At 31.2% G+C, this 21,862-nt stretch overlaps 1 protein-coding gene and 1 pseudogene across 7 annotated transcripts; both read left to right on the top strand.

Annotated features, from left to right (window-relative positions):
• The first annotated feature begins 3,235 nt into the window (after positions 1-3,235).
• LOC107899381 (cyclin-D5-1-like) lies at positions 3,236-5,505 on the top strand (annotated as a pseudogene).
• A 6,643-nt stretch (positions 5,506-12,148) lies between these two features.
• LOC107899353 (sugar transporter ERD6-like 5) lies at positions 12,149-15,971 on the top strand. 7 transcript variants are annotated; one of them, XM_041081841.1, is made up of 10 exons: positions 12,154-12,426; positions 12,515-12,756; positions 13,553-13,633; positions 14,317-14,445; positions 14,531-14,595; positions 14,858-14,950; positions 15,035-15,115; positions 15,201-15,285; positions 15,379-15,422; positions 15,713-15,971. In XM_041081841.1, the coding sequence occupies exons 4-10, from the start codon at positions 14,397-14,399 to the stop codon at positions 15,767-15,769; spliced, it is 474 nt and encodes a 157-aa protein (XP_040937775.1). In that variant the 5' UTR covers positions 12,154-12,426; positions 12,515-12,756; positions 13,553-13,633; positions 14,317-14,396; the 3' UTR covers positions 15,770-15,971. The 7 variants fall into 7 exon arrangements, 6 of the variants coding, with proteins under 6 accessions (XP_040937773.1, XP_016680539.1, XP_016680530.1 ...); XM_041081840.1 differs by having other exon boundaries at positions 12,155-12,415; positions 12,515-12,845; XM_041081839.1 differs by lacking the exon at positions 15,379-15,422 and having other exon boundaries at positions 12,150-12,415.
• The last annotated feature ends 5,891 nt before the right edge of the window (positions 15,972-21,862 follow it).

Genomic DNA, 21,862 nt, shown 5'->3' with positions numbered 1-21,862 from the left:
CTCACGCCCGAGTGGATCCTAGATTCGGGATGTTCTTTCCACATGTGTCCCAATAGAGAATGGTTCTCCACATACAGTTCGGTTGAAGGTGGAGTTGTACGCATGGGAAACGATTCATCTAGTAAGGTAATTGGTATTGGTACTGTTAAAATTAGGATACACGATGGGACAAATATGACACTTTCAGATGTCAGGTATGTACCTGATTTACGAAAGAATCTTATCTCATTGAGTATTTTAGACTTGAAAGGATGCAAAATCAACATCGAGTCGAGCGGCATTAAAGTATCTCGTGGAGCTCTCGTTTTGTTAAAAGGTAAAAGAACCGGCAGTCTTTATATTCTGGAAGGTTATACAGTGACTGGTGAAATCGGACGTCCCTCGTCCGTTACAGAGTTGAAGTCAACTTGTTTGGAGCGGAGGCGACTTGGTCATAGGAGGGAAAAAGGTATGACTGTTTCATTGAAGAGAGGTTCTCTTTTGGATGCAGGTTTTGAAAAGTTAGGGCACTGTGTTCGTGAAAATCAGACCCGGGTTAGTTTTGATTTGGCAGTGTACAAGTCTAAGGCTAGAAGTCTTCCAGTTTCTAAGCATAAATTCGACTCAGTTAATTCCCTGCATAGTTCAAGATAGGCTTGTGGCGGGCTTTGGCAAAGATGGTGTTGTAGAAATATGAGTCAAGGTGGAGATTTGTTAAATATGACTCCTATTTTCTGTCAAATTTGAAAAACAATCTTTTAGTTAAACTCTGTTTACTTGTTTCAATCAAACACTAATTAATTTAGATTATTTTATTATTATTTGATCTATGAATTTAGCCTATAAATAGGCTCTTTTACAACCTTAGAAAACACACCCATTAGAGATTAGAACTCATAACACATTTAGAGAATTTTGTGTTTACGTTTTATGGGTTTTTTGTTTTCGAGTTTTCGGGGTTTAATTTTTATCTCCATCTTTTGTACTCTTCGTTCTTTTGCCATTATAGTAAAATTATCTTTGCCCGTGATTTTTTATCTTCTTTGGAGGGGTTTTTCCACGTTAAATTTGTGTGTTCAATTTCTCAATTTATTCCGCTATTTTCTTGTTCGTTGCTTAATCGAGTCGAGATCCTAACATTAATAAAACACAATATTTATAATAAAATTTTAACCAAAAAAAGTGGTCGACTTTACCCTTATTTATAGAAAAATAAATTAAAGAGATATGTGTGAGGAGGGTAGGTAATTTTATTAATTTTGTTAACTTGTATATGGAGCTACCACTATTTTCACTCGTTTACAGCTATTACCAAAATAATGCAGATTTCTTTGATATAAAGACCTGTCCCCAAGAGAAGTTGGGACTGCCTTAATTTTATTTTAACATGAAATATATAAAATATTAGTAAAAACCTTTTTTGATAATAATACAAAATTTGAGACGATTCAAGTTAAATCTGAATGCATTATATATATATATATATATAAAGACTCTATTACTTATCCTTTTTAAGTTTTCTTCAAATTTTAATAATGAGAAACAATGAGTAATATATTCATCATACACATGCTACACTCTCTCCTACTTTGTCAACCTCATTTTTCTAATGCAACTTTTTATATCTTTTGAATTTTTAAAATTTTAAATTTTAATTAGTTTTATTATAAATTTTAATATTTTTATTGAAAATAAAATAACTTTTGATCTTTTATTATTTTTTTTAAAATTTTAAATTGTTAATACGACATATAAAATAGAATAGTAACATGTTAACTATAAAATATATAAAGGCAACCACATGGAATGTCACATTATCATCTGACATTCATTCCAAAATTTTAATTGTTCAAATACAATTTTTGTCACAATATGCATGATGTAATATGTATTGAAGGAATAACTTAAAATTTAGACAAAAATTAGTAAAAGCACTTTTTTTTTAATTTTTCTTTGTTTTGAAATGTTTTAACTTTTTTAGGGTTTTTTTCTAAATTTTAAATGATTTTTAAAAAATATTTACTTTATCAAATTGATAAACTATAAATGCTGGGAGATAAATTCTTTTTATAAGTGTTTAGTTTAATTAACTATAAATTTTAATGGTGTTATTTAAAAAAAAAATTGGATGGGGTTATCAAACTACACTAAACTTATTATATCATTATAAATATTAGGGATAAATCTTAAAATTATATATGAATTTTAATTTGGTGCAATTATATACTGTGAAACTCTAATTGTGATTCAAATGTATACTTAAAACTTTTAATTTTGATTTAAGTATGCATATTTAAAGAAATAAATACATCAATTTATTTTTATATTAGATAAATATAATTATTTATGTATGCAGTACATTACATAAATATAAAATGATGTTATATTAATAATTGTGTTAATAATTTACAAGAATTAAATCAAATCAAAATTTCATGTATAAAATTGCACAAAATTAAAGTTTATGTATACAATTATACATTAAACTATAATTCATGTATAGTTTTAAAATGATCCCTAAATATTATAACTTATTATTTGAAATTAAAGTACAAGGAATAATTTTGCAACAACATAGATACCTTCGGTGGGTTTAATCCAAAATAATAATAATAATGAAAACATTACCAATTCTACAACTATGAACTATCTTGTATAAATGAAGTATGAATTACCTTAAATTTTAGTAGTCATAAAAAAGGGTATTTGACTGTGTTATCTCTTATATTTTAAATAAAAAACATTTTAATTAAATTTTTAAAAGGTGAATAATATATTAATTAATTTTTAAAACTTAAATATTAAATAGCAATTTAAATCTGTCATCTATTTCATTTTGTTTTAATACATTAGATTAAATTATTTATACAATAGGTAGAATTTAATTCTAGTGTTTTAAATATGTTCCATATAAAATTTAAGTTGTTATGTAACTCTCAAGATAAAAGGACCTGACTCATACTTTAAATCCAGTGATTAATTTAACATCTAATCATAGTTTGAGGACGTGGAGTCACATTTAACTAAAAATATATATAATATGAACTTAAAATAATTTGGTGCTATTTTTTCGACCTGACTAATTAATGTATATATATTTATACAAAATTTTATAACTTTACTACAATCTCCCCCATAAACTAAATTTTCACCCACAAAATATGGTAGAATCACCCAAAACATGGAAGGATTTTATAATATAGAAGAGATTAATGAGTCTACCCTGCTTTTTTTAATTTCCTGCAATCTTGAATCTTGATTCTAATTTGCACAGTGCACGTCCGCAAGTAAATGCTAAATAGCGGCCTCTCTATTTATCTAATCCGCTAATTTTGGCGCCTTCAAAACCGCAACTGTCATCACCAACTTTCCTTTTCCTTGTAACCCTCCTTCCCTTCTTCACTTTTAACTTACCATATTCTCATTTTTTGTATATTTTCCTTAATCTCCTCAAACGTGGATTCAACTGTTAACAACTTAACATATCTAGTAGTTGTATTACAGTGGGTAAACACCGACCGACCAAACCCATGTTTTGTATTTGTTCTTTTTGTTGCTGGGGATTGAGATTTTTCCACTGCTGATGTGTAATACAGAACAGAGAGTTGAGAGAGAAATGGGAGAGTTAGACACTTCCTTTTCTTGTTCCAGTCTCTTGTGTCGGGAAACTGAAGAAGATGCATGTTTTCCCGAAACTGAGAAAGAAGATGATCGAAGTGTTTACTTCAAATCATGTTTTGTTTCGGACAATGAAGACGAGTATATCGAGATGTTGGTTCAAAGAGAGATTGAAATCGGATTCAAAACCAGTGCATCGTTTAGTGATTCGAAACTTAAAAGTTGGTTGGAATGTGCTCGCTTAGATGCTATTCAATGGATGTTCAATGTTTGTGTCTCTTCCCTAATCTCTGTTTTGTTTGTTTCATTGTATGATTTTGATTAATCAAATTTTTATTTTTCATTGTTTGGTTCAGACAAGAGCAATTTTCGGGTTTCAAATCCATACAGCTTATTTATCGGTCATATACTTTGATCGGTTTCTATCAAAGAGATCCATTGATGTAGGTTTTTTGTTTTTTTCTAAATTGTATAAACAATAATAGTTAAATGAAGTTTCTTGTCTGTGTTTGTAACATTGCCTGTTTGGTGTAGGATGGGAAGTTGTGGGCTATTCGATTGTTATCAGTAACATGTTTATCATTAGCAGCAAAAATGGAGGAATGCAGTGCCCTGCTTTTTCAGAATTTCCTATACAAGATTACCAATTTGAGAATAAAACGATTCAAATAATGGAGTTATTGGTACTTACCACCTTGGAATGGAAGATGAGTTCAATCACACCCTTTGCTTATTTGGATTATTTCATCCATAAATTTTATGGTGAATATAGGCCTAAAGGGTTAGTCTCCAAAATTATGCAACTTATCATGTCAATGATAAAAGGTAATCCAGAACTTCAGTTTTTATTGAAATGTATGAACTTTTATCTTTATTATATGTTGACTCCTTCATTACCGTAATGCAGAAATCAGTTTGGTGGATCATCGACCCTCGATTATTGCTGCGGCCGCAGTGTTAGCTGCTTATGATAGGCGATTAACAAGAAAATCAATTGATCTCAATGTTGACTTCATTTCATTTTGGGGAACTCTAGAAAATGTAAGCACTCATTTTTTAATTAAGAACAACATTCATCTGTATATGTATATACTAATATCTATCTTTATACTGGATGATGCAGGAACATATATTTTGGAGCTATAATATGATGCAGGAAATAGAGATGAGAAAATCCAAGACACCAACGTCTGTTATTTCTTCAAATTATTCATCAGTAACTTATAGCTCACTTGATGCTATTGAGACTTCTTCCGCTGTCAGTAATGGAGCTGGCACTAAGAGGAAACTTACATTCAATGAGTCCGATCGAAATAGCCCACCGGCGAAGAAATTGTATCAGCTGTGAATGAGTCAGAGTTTGGTAGTAGGATTTGGGTTTATTTATTGGATTACTTTGACCGTCTAAGAAAAAGAAAAGATTGATTATTGCAATTAGATTTTGTTAGATAGGTGTAATGCATGTTTTCAACCATTTCATTAAGATTTGGTGTTGATCCTTTGGGGGTTTCATTTTCCAATAACAAACTATAGTTCTCAGCCTGCGATAACCAAGTTAGATAAAAACAAAGGGATAGCTTTAGCCTATAGTAAAAGATAAGAATCCATCGGGAAGAGATCTGTCAAGTGAATGCCAGAAGCCAATTGAAGATCGTTCGGTTTAGTCGTTTTCTCAAGCGTTGCTTTGAAGAATGCTACTGTTGCTTACCCGTTTCTTTCAATTTGTTTGTATTTTGTTCTTCCTTTTGATGTTTTTGTTTTGACAAAGTATAGTTAAATAGATATAATGACTTGCAACCTTGAGGCCTACCCCTTTTGATGGGGGGGGGGGGACTTGGGATGCTTCCTATGTCTTTCAAAAGGCTGAAAGCCATGAGGAATGAGGAGCTGCTTTTGTTTGATTTGATTCATCTGTGTTTCATTTGGGCCAATCTAAAAAGCCTAAAAAATGGTGAATAGTGATTGGATTTGACTGGAATGTTGGGTTTCTTTTAGATTAGTGGGAAAGTGCACTAAACCTTGGGGTCATGTAAACCCAGCAATCAAAGAGGTGCTTCTTTAAATGATAATTAAAAATAGTGCACCAATGATGAGATAGATCGTAAGAAATGCAAAGTGCACCCCTATATATGCGGCTAGCTAAGGCATTGTCTTTGCCCACACATGTGAATGCTGATATTTGTAGGACCCCAAGGAGCCATGATGGAGTTAAGCGAAGTTTGTATTTGGGGGTGAATTAGGGGAGGCATGCATTTGGCATATTGGGTGTCAGAGACTCTCCACCTTTTCCACATGCTTTCATGGTAGGAAATCCAGTCTGGCACCGTACAAACATTTGTATATATTTTAGTCTTCCTGTAGTAATCCTGTGAATATTCATGGTTGATGCTTCCTCTGCCACACTCATATCCAGAGGTTCAGTCATCCTTCGAAATGAGATAATGTTTTAAGGATTCTGCCAACCATGCTTTTAGGTTTTCTTCCCCAAGTTATTTCTTTTTCATTGCCTAACATAGCATTACAGTTTAATGGATTGTTCCTTAAGCTACATTTTGATAACATAACATTGCAAAAATGGCAGACAAGAGACCTAGTATAGTAGAGTAGTCATAAATGTAGCGACATAGCAGGATTTGTTGTGGCCGGCCAAGATGGCAACCTTAAGTAGACAAACTGAAAATCATCCTTCATATAGAGTTTTCGAGACTTAAAGGTATAAATAAGGCTATAAATTTTATTTTTAAATGAAAATTTCATTGTAATTGAAACAAGTTTACAATAAATATATTAATTAGATTTTTACGTGTCATGACTCATCTATGGACAAATACTAGTAATTTTTTAGATTGCATCACTGGGATGTTGTGAGCACAATATCAATATTGTCCTTTTTGAGCATTCATTGATTTCTCAAAGATTTGTCATCTTGAGATGTACCTTTTTAAGGATTTTCTACTTATATTTGAGTTACCTAAGTTCATTCAACCTAAATACCCTTAAATTTCATTAGGACTGTTGTCAAGTAACAATGAAATGGAAGGAACTCTATTAAACTAGATAACTTCGAACTATAAGCATCTAAGGCTTTCTAAGAATCTCAACTAATCTATCGAACTATATCCCATCTCTCTAGATTAGTTAAGCCAAATCTTTCCAGTTTCCTCCCTAATGCAACTCTCACTTGTAGGCTGTAACAGCCCGATTTAGGCCCTAATCGGAACGGTAGTTTCGGGACCACGAATTCGAGTTAAAAAAATATTTTAAAATTATTTTCTGTGTTTATTTTGTGTGACTTTATATCTGTGAAATTTTCGTGATTTAATTTCGTCCTTTAGGTCTCCAATTAAATAAAAGGACTTAATCGCGTAAAATAAAAATTCAGTGGTTTTTCTAAAAAGGGCTAAATTGTACTTGGCTTTTTAAATGGAAGCCTTAAAGTTGCAATAAGCCCAATATTAAGTGTAGTGGACGGTGAAAGACGCATGTTATATGATTTTATTATTATATCATTAAGATTATTTAAGTACATTGGTTAATAAACTTATATATGTTGAAAATAAAGTAATCAAATTCATTTTATTTCCTTTGTTCTTCATCACCGAAACTAAACAAAAGAAAAGAAAAAGAGAAAGCTAGGTTTCGGCACTTACTCAAGCTCAATCAAGGCTCATTTTTGTTCGGTTTTTGATAATTTCTACGTTTTTGAGATCGTTGCTTAGTAATTTTCAAGACCCATGCTTTAATTTTTTATCTTGATGAATATTTTGAGTTGTGCCATTGTTGATACCTTGTGATTTTTGTTGTTTGATGATGAAAAATGAAAGATATGTTTTAGATTAACATATTTTGTATTGGAGTTTTTGATGATTTTGAGTAATTAGGACTAAATTGAAAAAATAATAAATTGAGGGACTAAAATGTGAAATTAATGAAATATATGGGCTTGTATAGATATGGGTACCATTCAGCCTAACATGGGCACTTTGAAATTTTGTGTATTTTGTGTTTGTGCAATAGGGACTAAATTGTAAAAATTGTAAATGTCAGGGGTAAAATGGTAATTTGTCCATTTATGTGTTTTTGGACTAAATTGAATGAAAATATGTTTGAATGAGCTTAATTTGAATAACCAAAGAAATCGGATTTGGACTAGGGAAAAACAAAAGTTGTCGACTAGCAGCCCCGTCCCGTTTTACGACGTCCGAAGTAAGTTTATAAGTAAATAGACGTACTTAATTTTAATTAAATGTAAATTATAGATGCTGAATTGAAATATATGATATTATAAATGCAATTTCCGAATATGTATAAGCTTGGTAATCTTGTACGAACATTCGTTTCGATCGAGTTACGACGTCCGAAAGCCCTGTATGAACCTTAGGAATAGTTAGGATACATATGTCATGACATAGGATTCCGGTATATGTGTGCGAGTAAGACCATGGCATCGATATGTGATTCCGATATGAGTTTACGAGTAATACCCTGTCTGGGACAATGGCATCGATATGTGGTTCCATGTAAGACCACGTCTAGGACGTTGGCATTGTACGATTTATGTGATTATCTTAGTGTCCTACCCAATTCCGAATGGTTCATCGGGCAAAGGTAAATCATGTACGATTGTGAAATACGAGCTAAATGGTATGAATTAACTTGATATCTACTCGAGATAAGGTAGGAAAGTACTATGAATATTTGTTGTAAATCATGTACAATGCAAATGAAGAATTCATGTGTATTTGGTATGTGTATTCGGCTTGTGAATGAATAAGTTGTGTATCATTGAAATGTTACTTAATATGTGCATAAACGATTTGGTATATTCGGCCACATAGGTATTGATTATACATGAGATGTCATTTAATGATTCATAAGTTTGCATAAAAGAGTAAATGGATGAATGGTTTATTATGACTATTTGGTTTGGAAGTTGATTTATAATGTGTTAAGTGATTCTGTGTATATTCGGCTTAGGTGGATAATAGTCTCTGAAAAATGTATTATTTATAGAATTTGTAAGTTTGAGGTCTAGCATGGAAATGTTAATGCATTTCGTTTAGTTAATGTGAGTTGATTATGATATTGAATTGTTTATTTGCTTATGACTTACTAAGCTAAGTTAGCTTACTCCGTGTGTTCTAATTTACCCTGTTTTATAGATTTTGGATCAAGTTACAAGCTCGGGGATCGTCAGCAAAGCTCATCACACTATCAGCTATTTTGGTACCTTTATAAGTCAAACTTGAATTATGGCATATATAGGCTGGAATGTATTTTGGAAATGTTGGATTTTGGTTTTGTATAAATTGAGCCATGCAAAAAATGGCTTTAATCTTTTATATTTGAACTCGATTATATTTAGCTTGGTTTGTGTTTATTTTGATTAGGAAATTAAGTGCTATGACTGAATGATGTTCGTGTTAGATGTTTTAGGCTTTGGAAATGGTTAATAATTTTGGGTGAGTAAAGGGTTGATTCAGCTAAGGTAAGCATAGAGTAAAATATATGTGTATGTGTGATTATATTAAGATAATATGTTATATATATGATTTGGCGTAACAGGTTGTTGGCTAAATTCGAACATGATTTGAGTTTGTTTTAATAAGGTGATTACATGACATTTAAGATGTATATTTTGATTATATGTCGATTTGTGTATAATGCCATATCCTAGTGAATATATATTTTGTATTATAAGTTGGTTTGAAGATTATTGCCATAATGTATATAAAACTTCAGTTATAAAATGAAATTATAGGAGATAATTATAATCAATTTGTAATTCAATAATTGCTTGTTTAAATATTTATTGAATATGATGAATTATTTTGTTATATATAATATATATATACATATATATATGTCTTCATATGGTATATATAAATAAAGAAGGTGTTGGATTTATAAACTTTAATTGAGTGAAGTAAAAATAGTTGCTTAATGTGTTTTGGTGGAGGTTTATATTGACTTACTTTTAAATGACTTATAAAGGATGTATTAAATGACTGAATAAAATTTAAGTAGTTTGGTTGTAAAAGTGTATTTTTAGCTTATTATATTTTATTATAAATGTTCGAAATGATTCAAATTTTGATAGGGATAATCGTGTGTAAAGTTTATAATGTTATGTGAAATATCCTTGATCTGTTAATGAAATCGACAAAGACATATATGCTAATGAATATTAAATGTTTGTTTATTATTAGGTATTCAAATACTATTAAAGAGTTGAATATGTGATCTGTATATGTTTTAAGATTAACATAATCTCGATTAATATATGAAAAGTCTTATGTTATTTATATATATGAACTTGGCTGGTACAATTATATGGATGTTTGAAAATGTGTTCTTTGTTTGGTAATGCCTTGTGACCCTAATCCGGCGACGGATATGGGTTAGGGGTGTTACATAGGCTATGCAATTGTTAATATTTTCAATACTGATGAGAGAGATAATTAATTAATTTGATCGACTAAGGTTAGATTTGTCATATACCTCAATGAATTATACCAAATAGGTAATAAATCGACTTAGTATTAGCAAGCTCAACTACTTAATCAAGCTCTAGCAAAACATTCAAAAAAACACAATTAATCAATAGATCACAATTAATACAATCACACTATTCACTACTGCAAAACAGGTTTTTAGCGGCGTTTGAATAGAAAATGCCACTAAAAATTGAACAGATTGAGTATTAGCGGCGTTTTTAAGAAAGCGCTGCTATATGTCGTTTTTTTAAAAACGCCGCTAAAAGATTAAGCCGAATGACGTCGTTTATTTTGAGCTTCAATGGCATTAGAGGCGCTTTCATAAAAACGCCGCTATATGTCAACCATTAGCGGCGCTTTTTTGAAAACGCCGCTAAAAGATTAAGCAGAGCTTCAGTGGCATTAGCGGCGCTTTGTGGAAAACGCCGCAATAGGTTGAGTTTTAGCGGCGCTTTTTTGAAAACGCCGCTATAGATCTAAACTATTTTAAGGTTTATGGATTATGGGTTTAAGGGTTGGGGTTTATGGTTTATGGTTTATGTTTTATGATTTAAGGTTTGGAGACTATAGTTAAGGGTTTAGGGTTTAAATTATTTAGTGTTTTTTAATTTATATATTAAATAATCTCTTATATAATTATAAAAGAGATAATATTAATTTTAATATTTTAAAATTATAACAAATTATTTATTGAAAAATAAAAAAAAGTAACAGATTGATATGGATAGGTAATTATCTATTTTGGATAGGACCAAATTATAACAAATTAAATAAGGTCTTATTTTTATTTTGAATTTGATTTTATTTTGATCAGATCTAAAACCGACTTTATAAACAATATAAATTAACTACACCATTCACTTAGCTATGGGAAAGTTAATTTCATTTTAGTTACTTAATCATGAAAAGTTACACTTTGATAACTAAACTATTTAATTAGAAGTTTTCATTTAATTAAGTTACGAAGCTGTTAAAATCAATGTTATGGCTTTCTCTAAACCCTAACCCCTAACCCTTTAAATCAACAACCATTTAACCCCCAGACCCTAAATCTCTAATCATAAACCCCTAAAACTATAAACACTGATCAATAACTCTTTAAACACCAGACCCTAAATCTCAAATCATAAACCCTTAAAACTATAACCCCTAAACCCTAAACCTTAAAACTAACCTCTAAACCCATAAACTATAGATCGTAAATCCCAAACCCTAAACTATAAACCATAAATCATAAACTCTTAAACTGTAAACCCTAAAATCTAAAAAATAAATTTCATATGGATATTAAGTATATATATATGTTCATGGTCTAGTTTATGGTTTAGGATTTGGGCTTTAATTTTTAGTGTTTAGGGGTAAATATGGTGAACTACTTAACTTGTGTATATTGGATTTTTTTATAATATAAATCTAAATAAGATAAATATAAATTATTATTTTTAAAAAAATATATATCAAAATGGGTTAAATCCCAAAAGCATACATGAACAATGGTTTAGTGTGCAATTGTATACATGCATGAACTTTAATTTAATCCAGTTCTTGTAAATTATTAACACAATTATATTGCATAAATAAATATTTATATTTATTCAATATAAAAATATATTGATGTATTTATACTTAAAAGAATAATACTTGTATTGCTTTGTCATTTTGTATTTTTTTTAATTCATCGATTCCATTTTATTTCTATTAAAGTTTCCTTTTGTATTTTATATGTTAATTTAAAAATTATAAAAATCTTCAAAAAAATTAAAATTTAAAAATAAAAAATAAAAAATAAAAAATTTAAAAATTTAAAAATAAAAAACTTAGAAATTTGATATTTAATATTTTAATCCATATTTCAATTAAAAAATTCAATATTTAAAATTTTAAAAAAATTCCAAAAAATGATAAACTCAACACAAAAATTTTGAAAGAAAAAATAGAAAAAAAAAGTTAAAAATAAAAAATTAAAATTGAACAATAATGGCATTTTTAGTAAAAACACCGCAAAAGGTTGAGCTATAGTGGCATTTTTGATGAAAATGCCGCAAAAGACCAATAATTTTTTATTACCCGCTCATTATTCCCTCTTCTTCTCATCTCTGTTGCGCGCCCTAAATCCCTCTGAAAATTTCCCCTCAAATTTCCCATTTCCAACAGCACCAAGTCAATACACCTACACCAATCACACTTCATTTTCCTTTTCACCTACAAGCAAACATTTCCCTAAATATTTTTTAAAACCAGCATTTCTGGCCATCTTTATTTCACCTTTTTCTTTTTCTTTGTTTACTCACCACTCAGTTGTAGATGAGTCAAAAGTCTTGGTGCAAACTCGGTCTCGATCCATTTTTTTATTGGAGTTTTATCGATTGGGTTTCCTTACTTCTTTGTTTTTTTTAACGTTCTGCTTTTGGTTTTCTTAGGTTCTTTGTTTCGATTGAGTCAATTCGGCGTTTCGTTCTTTACCGACTGAGTGGACCCTTTGCGAAGTTCACTGAGCCAACTCGCGAGTTAGGGGTGGGGAAGAAGAAGAACCGAATGGCGATGCCTTCAGTGGGGATAAAGCGATCAACAGTATTCCAATAACCCCCACTATGTTTTCAACGCAAACCGACAAAAATCGTTTGAGGCGACCCTTGATTCCCTTCACAAAGATGATGTAGAGGTTCGTAGCAGTGGTGTTATTGGCATAGTTCACAGTGGCAACCCTAGTGACATCCTGAACTTGTCTTCAATGGATCCTCCACGTCCTTGGTTTGACATTTCCCCCTAATTTTAGCTTTATTATTACCTAGCATAAAGAAAAAAGAACTCAATAACAACAAAATATTATTTGTTTATTTATTTTTACTTTTGCTTCTCCCATTTTATGTTTTAGTTAATTAGCACTTGAATGAAACCAAAGCCGAAACCGATGTTGTGTATGATGATATTTATGGCTTGAAATTGCTTTAAGTCCTCTGATTTCTGAAGAGAAAAAGAAAAAAAAGACTGAATGTGATGTAATAGGGATTTATGCTGCTGATGTGCATTTTCTGATGTTCTTGTATCATTTTTTCCCCTTTTCCTTATTTTTACATTTTGGGGTTAGTTTTAGTTTTTACCATTCTATTGTTTTTTGTTGAAGAGATATGTAGAATATTAACCATTTGATTTGAGAGATGCCATTGTTAAAGCCCTGAGAATTGTACAAAAGGCAATAGGACTTTGTATTTATGTAGGGAAATACCATTTTTATTTAAAGCATTTTTGCTAATCTTTTGTACGTAATTAAAGAGTGAGATGTTTGAGGTTTATCATTCACTTTCATGTCTTGATAAAATATAGTTTGGGGTGGAATTGAGCAAGGGCTTCAGAATTGTGATTTTGAGTTGAGTTTATGTTTATTTTGAGTTGAGTTTATGTTTATTTTGAGTTGAGTTTATGTTTACTCCTTGATTGTACTGATAATAATTTGTCAGGGAATCTTATGCATCGGCTTTCTCAAACGTTCTCGCCAGCAAAAGGAAATTACAAGGGAACAAGCAGTTCAAGATTTGGAGGTGAGCTATGAGAGTTGTTCAAAGTTGGCCTTTTGGTCTACATCTTGCCTTGATGATTTCTTATTTATGTATTCTTTTGTTTGATCAATTGGAGGTCTAGTCATTCTCTGATTGCTTCTTTTTTTTATTCAAACCTCTCCCACCATATTATAATCAAGTGTTCTTAAGTTGACAAATGAACTGTAAGAACCCATTCTTGTTTATAATTTTTGTTGAGTTACACATAAATGATTTTTTAAAAATTGTGTTTATAACTTTTTTAAAGTATTATATATATGTTAAATTCTACTGTTTGTTATTGCATTATATGTATGTTACTAATTTAGTATTTATGCTCTAATTTGGCTATTTTTAATCGTTTTGTTCTTTAAAAAAATGGAATTTAGTTCTGACATTAAATTCCTTAAACTAAATTATATAATTTTAAAAATCTTATATGATAAATAAATTATCTATAATGTTATGTCAATTTACTAGCACTGCCATATCATTTCAATTGATTTGATTTTCAAAAATTTGAAAACAAGGTTACTCAATTTTAACTTCAAGTCGCACATTCCATTTGTTAGGAAAAGCTATATCTTTTTTCAGAATTTTATAAAAAAAAGATTTTATTTGAATTTTCTACTGTGGTACATTGAAGTTCATATGTAGCTCAATTCCACGTGTTGCTTTATTTATAGGTGCTTCAAGAGTTCAATCATGTTAATCCACAAACGGATGAGGAAGGAAAAGTGTTTTAACTGGTTCGGGCGTGTCGTTCATGTTTGTTGTTGGTTCCTTTGTCCATTGGCGAACATTGGCTTTGTTAGGTAATTAGAACTTCCTGAATTGCATTGGAAATTGGTTAGGCAATTAGATAGTTTTGTAACAGTTATTGAATGATTTTACAAACAGCCACAATTCTCGCTCTGCTTCAACTCCTACTTCTCTTCTTCATACCAGAATCTCCTCAATGGCTGGTGAGTACAATTCGAGTTTCTCTTCAATTTTAGAGCTACGGTTGGTGCCTATCTTAAAGGCTCAAGTAAAAAGAAAACAGAAAATCTCATTACTAACCTGCAAGATATTGTCCGTTTTGATATGAAAATCTCTAGTTTTGTCCTACAGCTACCAAATGGCTTTGAGTTTCTAAAAATATATCATAGTAGATCATCATAAGTTTTCTATTTTGGTTGAAATCTCCTCTTGTGATATATAGCCACTGAGAATATTTCTGTGCAGGCAAAATTTGGTTGTGAGAAAGAGCTTGAAGCCGCTTTGTTGTGCCTCAGGGGAGATAAAGCTGATATTTCTTATGAAGCAATTGAAATAAAAGTAACCTTTGTTTTTTTCTTAGGAAAAAAGTATAAACTTTTATAATGGTTCAACTTTTACTTGTCTGAGCTTATCTTTTTATAGGATTATGTAGAATCTCTTAAAAGTTTCTCGAGTGAAGGAATTTTAGACATATTTCAAAAGAATTATGTTCGGCCATTACTTGTAAGACACGTAACTTTGTTGAAATTGATCAATTTCTCCATATTTGCTATATAATTAATTGATACATCTCTTGTTTTCCTTATAGACTGTTGCTGGAGTGTTGGTCCTGATGAATTTGGGAAGAATCAATGCACTTACATATTATTCTGGTGCTATTTTTGTCTCAGCTGGTAATATTACTGGTCTTAACAATCTCCATAAAATTTCAAGAAAATTTATGAATAGTTAAACTACATTAAGTTCTATTTTATGACAATTGAAAGGTGTATCTAGCATGGTTGGGCTCATCACACTAGCTGCTACTCAGGTTTGCTTCACTGTCATTTTGGATAGAAAAATTCTCCATTGATGGGATGATGTCTCCGTAACTAAAGAAATGTTCTGTTTTGCAAACAGTAATTGGTATTTTGGGTGCAACCTTAATTGATAAACTCGTAAGGTGGAATAACAACCATCAGTATGAGTTTCTATTAATGTCCTCCTAATATCAAACTCTAGAGTCTAGAATCCAGGCACCTCGGTGTGGATAATATATTGTAACTAGATTTATCTGTCAAACTGACGATGAATCTAATAATTTGGTTTTGCATCCTTTAGATATTGAAGGTGCGGCAGAGGATTCAATCTCTTCAAGCTGGAAAAGCCAAGGCTTAGCACTTCTTCAAATGGAACGTTATTTAATGTTGCATTCCATGGTCATTCATCTTAGTCAGAACTTGAATTTTGTGGTATGGAAACAGGGTTTTGTAGCTACCTTGTGTACCAGCTTCTTTAACCATGATGGTTAATTATTACAAGTTTTGTAGCTTCTTTTATAATTGGCTGAGTTAATATAGATCAGATGAGCTGTGAGGTAGATTGGCCATTTATTTAAACATAATATTTAAATTCTAAATTCTAAATTTATTAAGTTAGTTTTAAAGTTAAAATTTTAATAGAAAATTTAATTTAACTAATATTTTTTTATTTATCCTTAAAAGTATATAGTTTAAAGTTCAAATTTCAAAAATAAAACCTAATATAATATTTATCATAGAAAATAAATATTATTTAATTAAAATATATATTTTTTAAAGTTTATATTCTTTAGCGGAGTTTGTGAAAAAGGTGTCACTAAAGGTTTGTTATATAGCGGCGTTTGCGAGAAAAGCGTCGCTAAAGGTCATGGTCTTTAGCAGCGTTTGCAAGAAAAGTGCTACTAAAGGTCATGGTCTTTAGCGGCGTTTTTTGCGGCGCTTGTAAAAACGCCACTAATAGTTTTAGCGGCGTTTTTGCAAAAAAAAACGCTGCTGAAAGTCTGTTCTCCTGTAGTGATTATTGAATCACAAACATAAAAAGCTAAACAATAAATGCAACATTAACAACAACAACAAATAATCAAGAAAAGAGTTTTAGTGATTCTCGTTAATCGAGTTAAAACTCTAAAATCCTCATTTGAATTTCCATTTACACCTTTTAAGCCAAAGTTTCAACTCTCAATTGTCAAGATATTACAAATGAAACTTGTTGGTGATCGAATAGTAAAAATGGAGAAGAATGAACACAAATATTTTACGTGAAAAACCTTCAAAGAGGAAAAAACAACGGGCAAATGAGGTATCGACTTTTCACTAAATGAGTAAACAAACGAGAGTTCAATATGGAGAAAATAAACCTAAATGTACTAAACGTACAATCTTAAACCTCGAAAATAAAGTCCTAACTCGAGAACAAAATTCTATCCATAATTACCACGAAACTCTCACCAAAACTCATATACAACTATATCTTGTCACCCTTAAGAAAAACCTTTATTGATTGGCTTCTCAAAACAGGGATACAATAATTCCTTTAAATAGGCTAAGATTAGAGTTCTAATCATACTAAATACCCCTGGAATAATCAGAGTCTAACTAGGAGAAAAAGTCCTGCTTGAAGTCTAAAATGCAGCTGCCAAATAGGATTATACGTCGTGACGTCGCAACATCTCATTCGCCTCGTCACGACATAATCCATCACGTTGTCCTGATGAGCCAACGCTTCTCGTCTTGACGTCAGGCCAATTTTGGCCCTTCTTCGGTTGCTCATTGATTCTTGTCTAAGGTGTTTGTAATGTGTTTGATAAATGTGAGCCACACCCCACAAACCTCCACCTTGACTCGTATTTATCGCGCCTCCTTTTTCATGCCCCGTCACGATCCAAAAATCAAAATGTTCAGAATACCAAACAAGCTCAAGCAGTGCTCAAACTTATAAACTGAAAGACTCCTAGTCTTCAAATCAAAGTTGTATAATGTAACAAGGACTAGTAATACCCAAACATGAGAGAAAACATCAACTCTCTCTACCTGACTATAGCCCTCTACGACCAACCTTACCTCAAACACTTTGTAAACCATTTGAGTCTTAAAGGCCAAAAGGGGATTATATTTTTCTCTAAATCAGTAACATGCCTAACATCTAACATGACTCCACCTTCAACCGGATTATTTGGAGAATAACAAATTATCACCCTTGTTCTCATCCACATCAGTTACCTCCGTAATTATCCGAAATTGCCAAAAATTGAAATTTGTGGATCCCTCAAATTTCTCGATATCCAAATCTATTTTTGTGTCACCGAACAAGTTGATCTACGGAAACTAAATCAGGCTCTAATACCAGTTTTTTAGGAATCGACTTGTATAAACAACAAGATAGTAAAAGTAGAGACGAACGAACACAAATATTTTATGTGGAAAACCCTCAAAGAGGGAAAAATCTATTGGGAAATGTGTCCATATTGTAGTAAACATGTAATTATTTTCTATGTATTTGAATGATGAACAAATAAATAAAGTTAATTTAACATTCACTATTATGTATTTTGTGTTTCTGTCTTTCATGTTTTGCATGCATAATGAAATTGTGACAAACAAATACTAGTTCATCGATTGTCTAAGTAATGATAAGTGGCACTATAAGAACGTTTACATTGTAAGAAAGACAGCTTACTTCAGTAGATAATCTAAACGAGTCCATAATCTACTTAGAAGGATTACTATGTCGTCTACAATTTTAATTGGGAAGATGACTAGTCTTGGCTAACAGAGCAGTTGACTCTACGGGTAGAGACATAGATGTATTCATTGAAAGAATGATAAATTGGACTGGACCCAAGATGAATTAATTCTGAATCCATTTGTGAGTTAGTTCACTTGTGACGATCATGATGTGATTTACCTAAATCTTGAGTTAGTCACTAACCATACATATGTAACTCATGTGCTTTGATATAAGTGGAGACTTATACTCTAAAAATGATCGAGCCCATACTCGGTATGTTGGGTACATGACTTATGTATGGTATAGCTTTACTAGCAATAATGGAACTCATAGCTCGATTAAATAGTTAACGATATCTTCTAATTGGCATTGTGTGAATTGATAAATATAGAACATGGCCACGGGTTGCTCATTCTCAAACGAGCAATTTATTACAGTCATTTGTTGACAGTGATAATATTAATCATTAAGAAGACACACTGGTGACAATGAGATAAAATAGGATTGTATTGAGTGAACGAATTTAACTCAAAAGAATTAAGGTTATCATATGAGGGTAACACACACATGACGAGGTCATTAGATAAAACAGCTTGAATGAATTGCTTTCATAAAGAGTATACTATAAGGAGTTTTCAATCATGGTACTTCTTGTGGACTGACTCCATGATTAAGTAATTGTGAATTATTGGAACGATGCTTTTGGACATAATTGCAATTACTAGAGCCTAATTATATATGTTCGATTGGCCCCTCCTCTAGTTCAACAAATGCTCGGTCGAACTGCATTTAAATCAAAATAAAATTCTACGACTTTGGAAATAATTTAATTTAGTTGATTTTTTAGATATGAAATTAAATTAGGCTATCGTGATAATTGTTTAACTAGAAAATTTGATTAAAGAATTTTCTTGAAAATTTAATTTAGAAAATCTAAGTGATTTTTGGAAAATTAATTTTGATCAAGTAAAATTAAATTAATCAAATTAATTAAAAAATATGATATTTTTGGAAATTAATTTTCAAGTCAGACAATTGAACTAATAGGTAATTGAATTTAAAAATTGGACCTGAAATCGAAAATTGGACTTGAGAACTCAAAACTGAGATCAATACCCAAAAACTAGTTGAACTGGGTCTGGTATATGAAATGGGTCGACAGTCCAACCAGTGGCAGGATCGAACTAGTTGTGCCGTCACTGGCCCGAACCGAGTTAGCTTGGGGGTGTCGTGAGGGTGTTGCTCCTGCGATGGTACCATCAAACACGACGATGCCGACGACATTCCGGTGGTTGGCGGGTGGTCCTTCGGCGATTGAGTAATGGAGGAATCACACTCTTACTGGGACTCTACCGAATATATTTGATTTCAGATTAACTAATCAAAAAATAATAATATTTTAATAAATTTAATATTAAAATTAATTTAATACTTGTCTTGATAGTATTTTATTAATTTAATATTGAAGTTATTATCTTAACATTAAATTTAATTTAATATTTTTCTTGTAGATAAATATTTTATTAATTTAATAGATGTAATATTAAAGTAATTAAGTTTAATCATAGTAGACTCTCTAAACTTTCCTTATATAAAGAGAGCTTCAGTCATTATTTTTCACACACTTGAATTCAAGAGAAAGTTGTAGAGAGAAAATTCTCTGAAAAAATTATTTCAAAAAATTTTTAAAGATATTTTTCTTATTTACAACTTGACCCCAAAGTTTAGAGAAATTACAAAATTACCCTATTGGTAATTTTTGTGAAAAATTTTCTGGTTTGAAGCGAGCCCACACTTGGCATATGTGAGCTTGAGGATAGTGGAGAAGACTACTCGGTCAAAGCATTCATCCTAAACGAATCGAAAAGGTATAATTTTAATTAAATGTTTATTACTTTACATATCACAACCAAGATCTTGTTTTTTTGGAAAAGAAATTTAAAAATCTGATATTTTCTCAAATTTATTTTTCGCTGCGTTTTTCAAATTTGATTTTCTAACAAAATCATAGGCAAATGAGGTATAGATTTTTCACTAAATGAGTAAACAAATGAGAGTACAATATGGAGAAAATAAATCTAATTGTACTAATAGTACAATCTCAAACCCCAAAAGTGAAGTCCTAACTTAGGAACACAATTATCTCCATAATTACCACTAAACTCTCACTAAAACTCATATGCAACTACATCTTACCTCCCTCAAGAAAAACCCTTACTGATTGACGTCTCAAAACAAGGATACAATGGCCCCTTTAAATAGGCTAAGATTAGAGTTCTAATCATACTAAAATATCCCCAGAATAATAAGAGTCTAACTGGGAGAGGAAGTCCTGCTTGAAGTCTAAAACGCAACCTCCAAATAGGAGAATACATCATGACGTTGCAACGTCCCATTTGCCTTGTCACGACGTCGTCCATCACGTCATCTCGACGAGCCAACGCTCATCGTTCCGACGTTGGGCCTATTTTGGCCCTTCTTTGATTGCTCGTCGATTCTCGCCTAATGTGCTTGCAACATGTTTGATAAATCTGAGGCACACCCCACAAAGCTAAAGAAATTACAGAATAGTCTAAAACAAATATTAAAGAAAATACAAAAGGAAATGAAAGAAACTACCTATGACTATTTATCATTCTTAGTATCAATTAAGTGTTTCAAAATTTGATTCAAATTAAAGTATTTTTAATAAATCCAAAATTATGAAAGGATGTTTTGTGTCCTACTATCTCCTAGAGCACGACATCTAGACGGCTAGTTGTGGCATTTATATACCAACCCCTATAGCTTATGGTATTGTCTTCCTTTGAGGTCTCATGCCAAGCCTCTTCACCAACAACTTAGAACCTTAGATCCAACCATTATTCATACACTAGTTAACATGCTAGAAATTGACACTAGAAATAGACTTAAGATACTAACACGAATAACTAACAAAAAAAAAACTAAAATAGCCTTTTCCTCCTGTTGTTGTGGCATCTCATTCCATGACCCAAAAAATAACTAAAACACCTTAAGATCTCACCTAATACTAAGAACTACAAAATCCACATAAAATACAACATAAGCATGCATACGAAAAAAAAAACATATTATAAACCCCCTAGAAAGTTCACAGGCTTAGCTTAATAAAGTTTACAAAGGAAAAACATGAAATATTTGCCAATCATTGGATAACCTAAGGAAGTGGTATTTTTCAATCATTGGATAACCTAAGGTAGCTGCAGTACCTTTTGGCCTTGGCATAAAAATTAATGACTTAGGGATGTGTCGTGTTGGAATCGTGGGCATAATATTGATATTGTCCTCTTTGGATGTCCAGCAATCCTTCAAGAATTTGTCACCTTAAGTTGGGTCTTTCTCAATTCGAATTCAAAACTTTCTACTCATAAGTCCTTGCCACAACTTCGGTACCATTTGATCTTGGTGGACACAAAGGCTTGATTAGGAATACAAGAATTCACAGAATTATCTTGTAAGCAAAATTACAACATCTTATGAGTGAAAAATGAGATATCTTCTCTAAACAACTTTGTTTTATTATCAAAATAATATATTTTTTAGTTAAGCTCTTTTAGCAAATGCAAGTCGTATTCAAGTAGTAATAGTTCGGGAGTTCGGGCTAGGTCCACATAAAAGTCTCTTTTAGAAATTACAAGATTATAAATATTTAACCAAAAACAAAAGAATATTTAAGTTTTAAACTATAATTATCTATATATT

This window comes from Gossypium hirsutum, chromosome A11, assembly GCF_007990345.1.
Source record: "Gossypium hirsutum isolate 1008001.06 chromosome A11, Gossypium_hirsutum_v2.1, whole genome shotgun sequence".
Lineage (NCBI taxonomy): Eukaryota > Viridiplantae > Streptophyta > Magnoliopsida > Malvales > Malvaceae > Gossypium > Gossypium hirsutum.
This window is presented reverse-complemented; position numbering and strand designations above follow the sequence as displayed.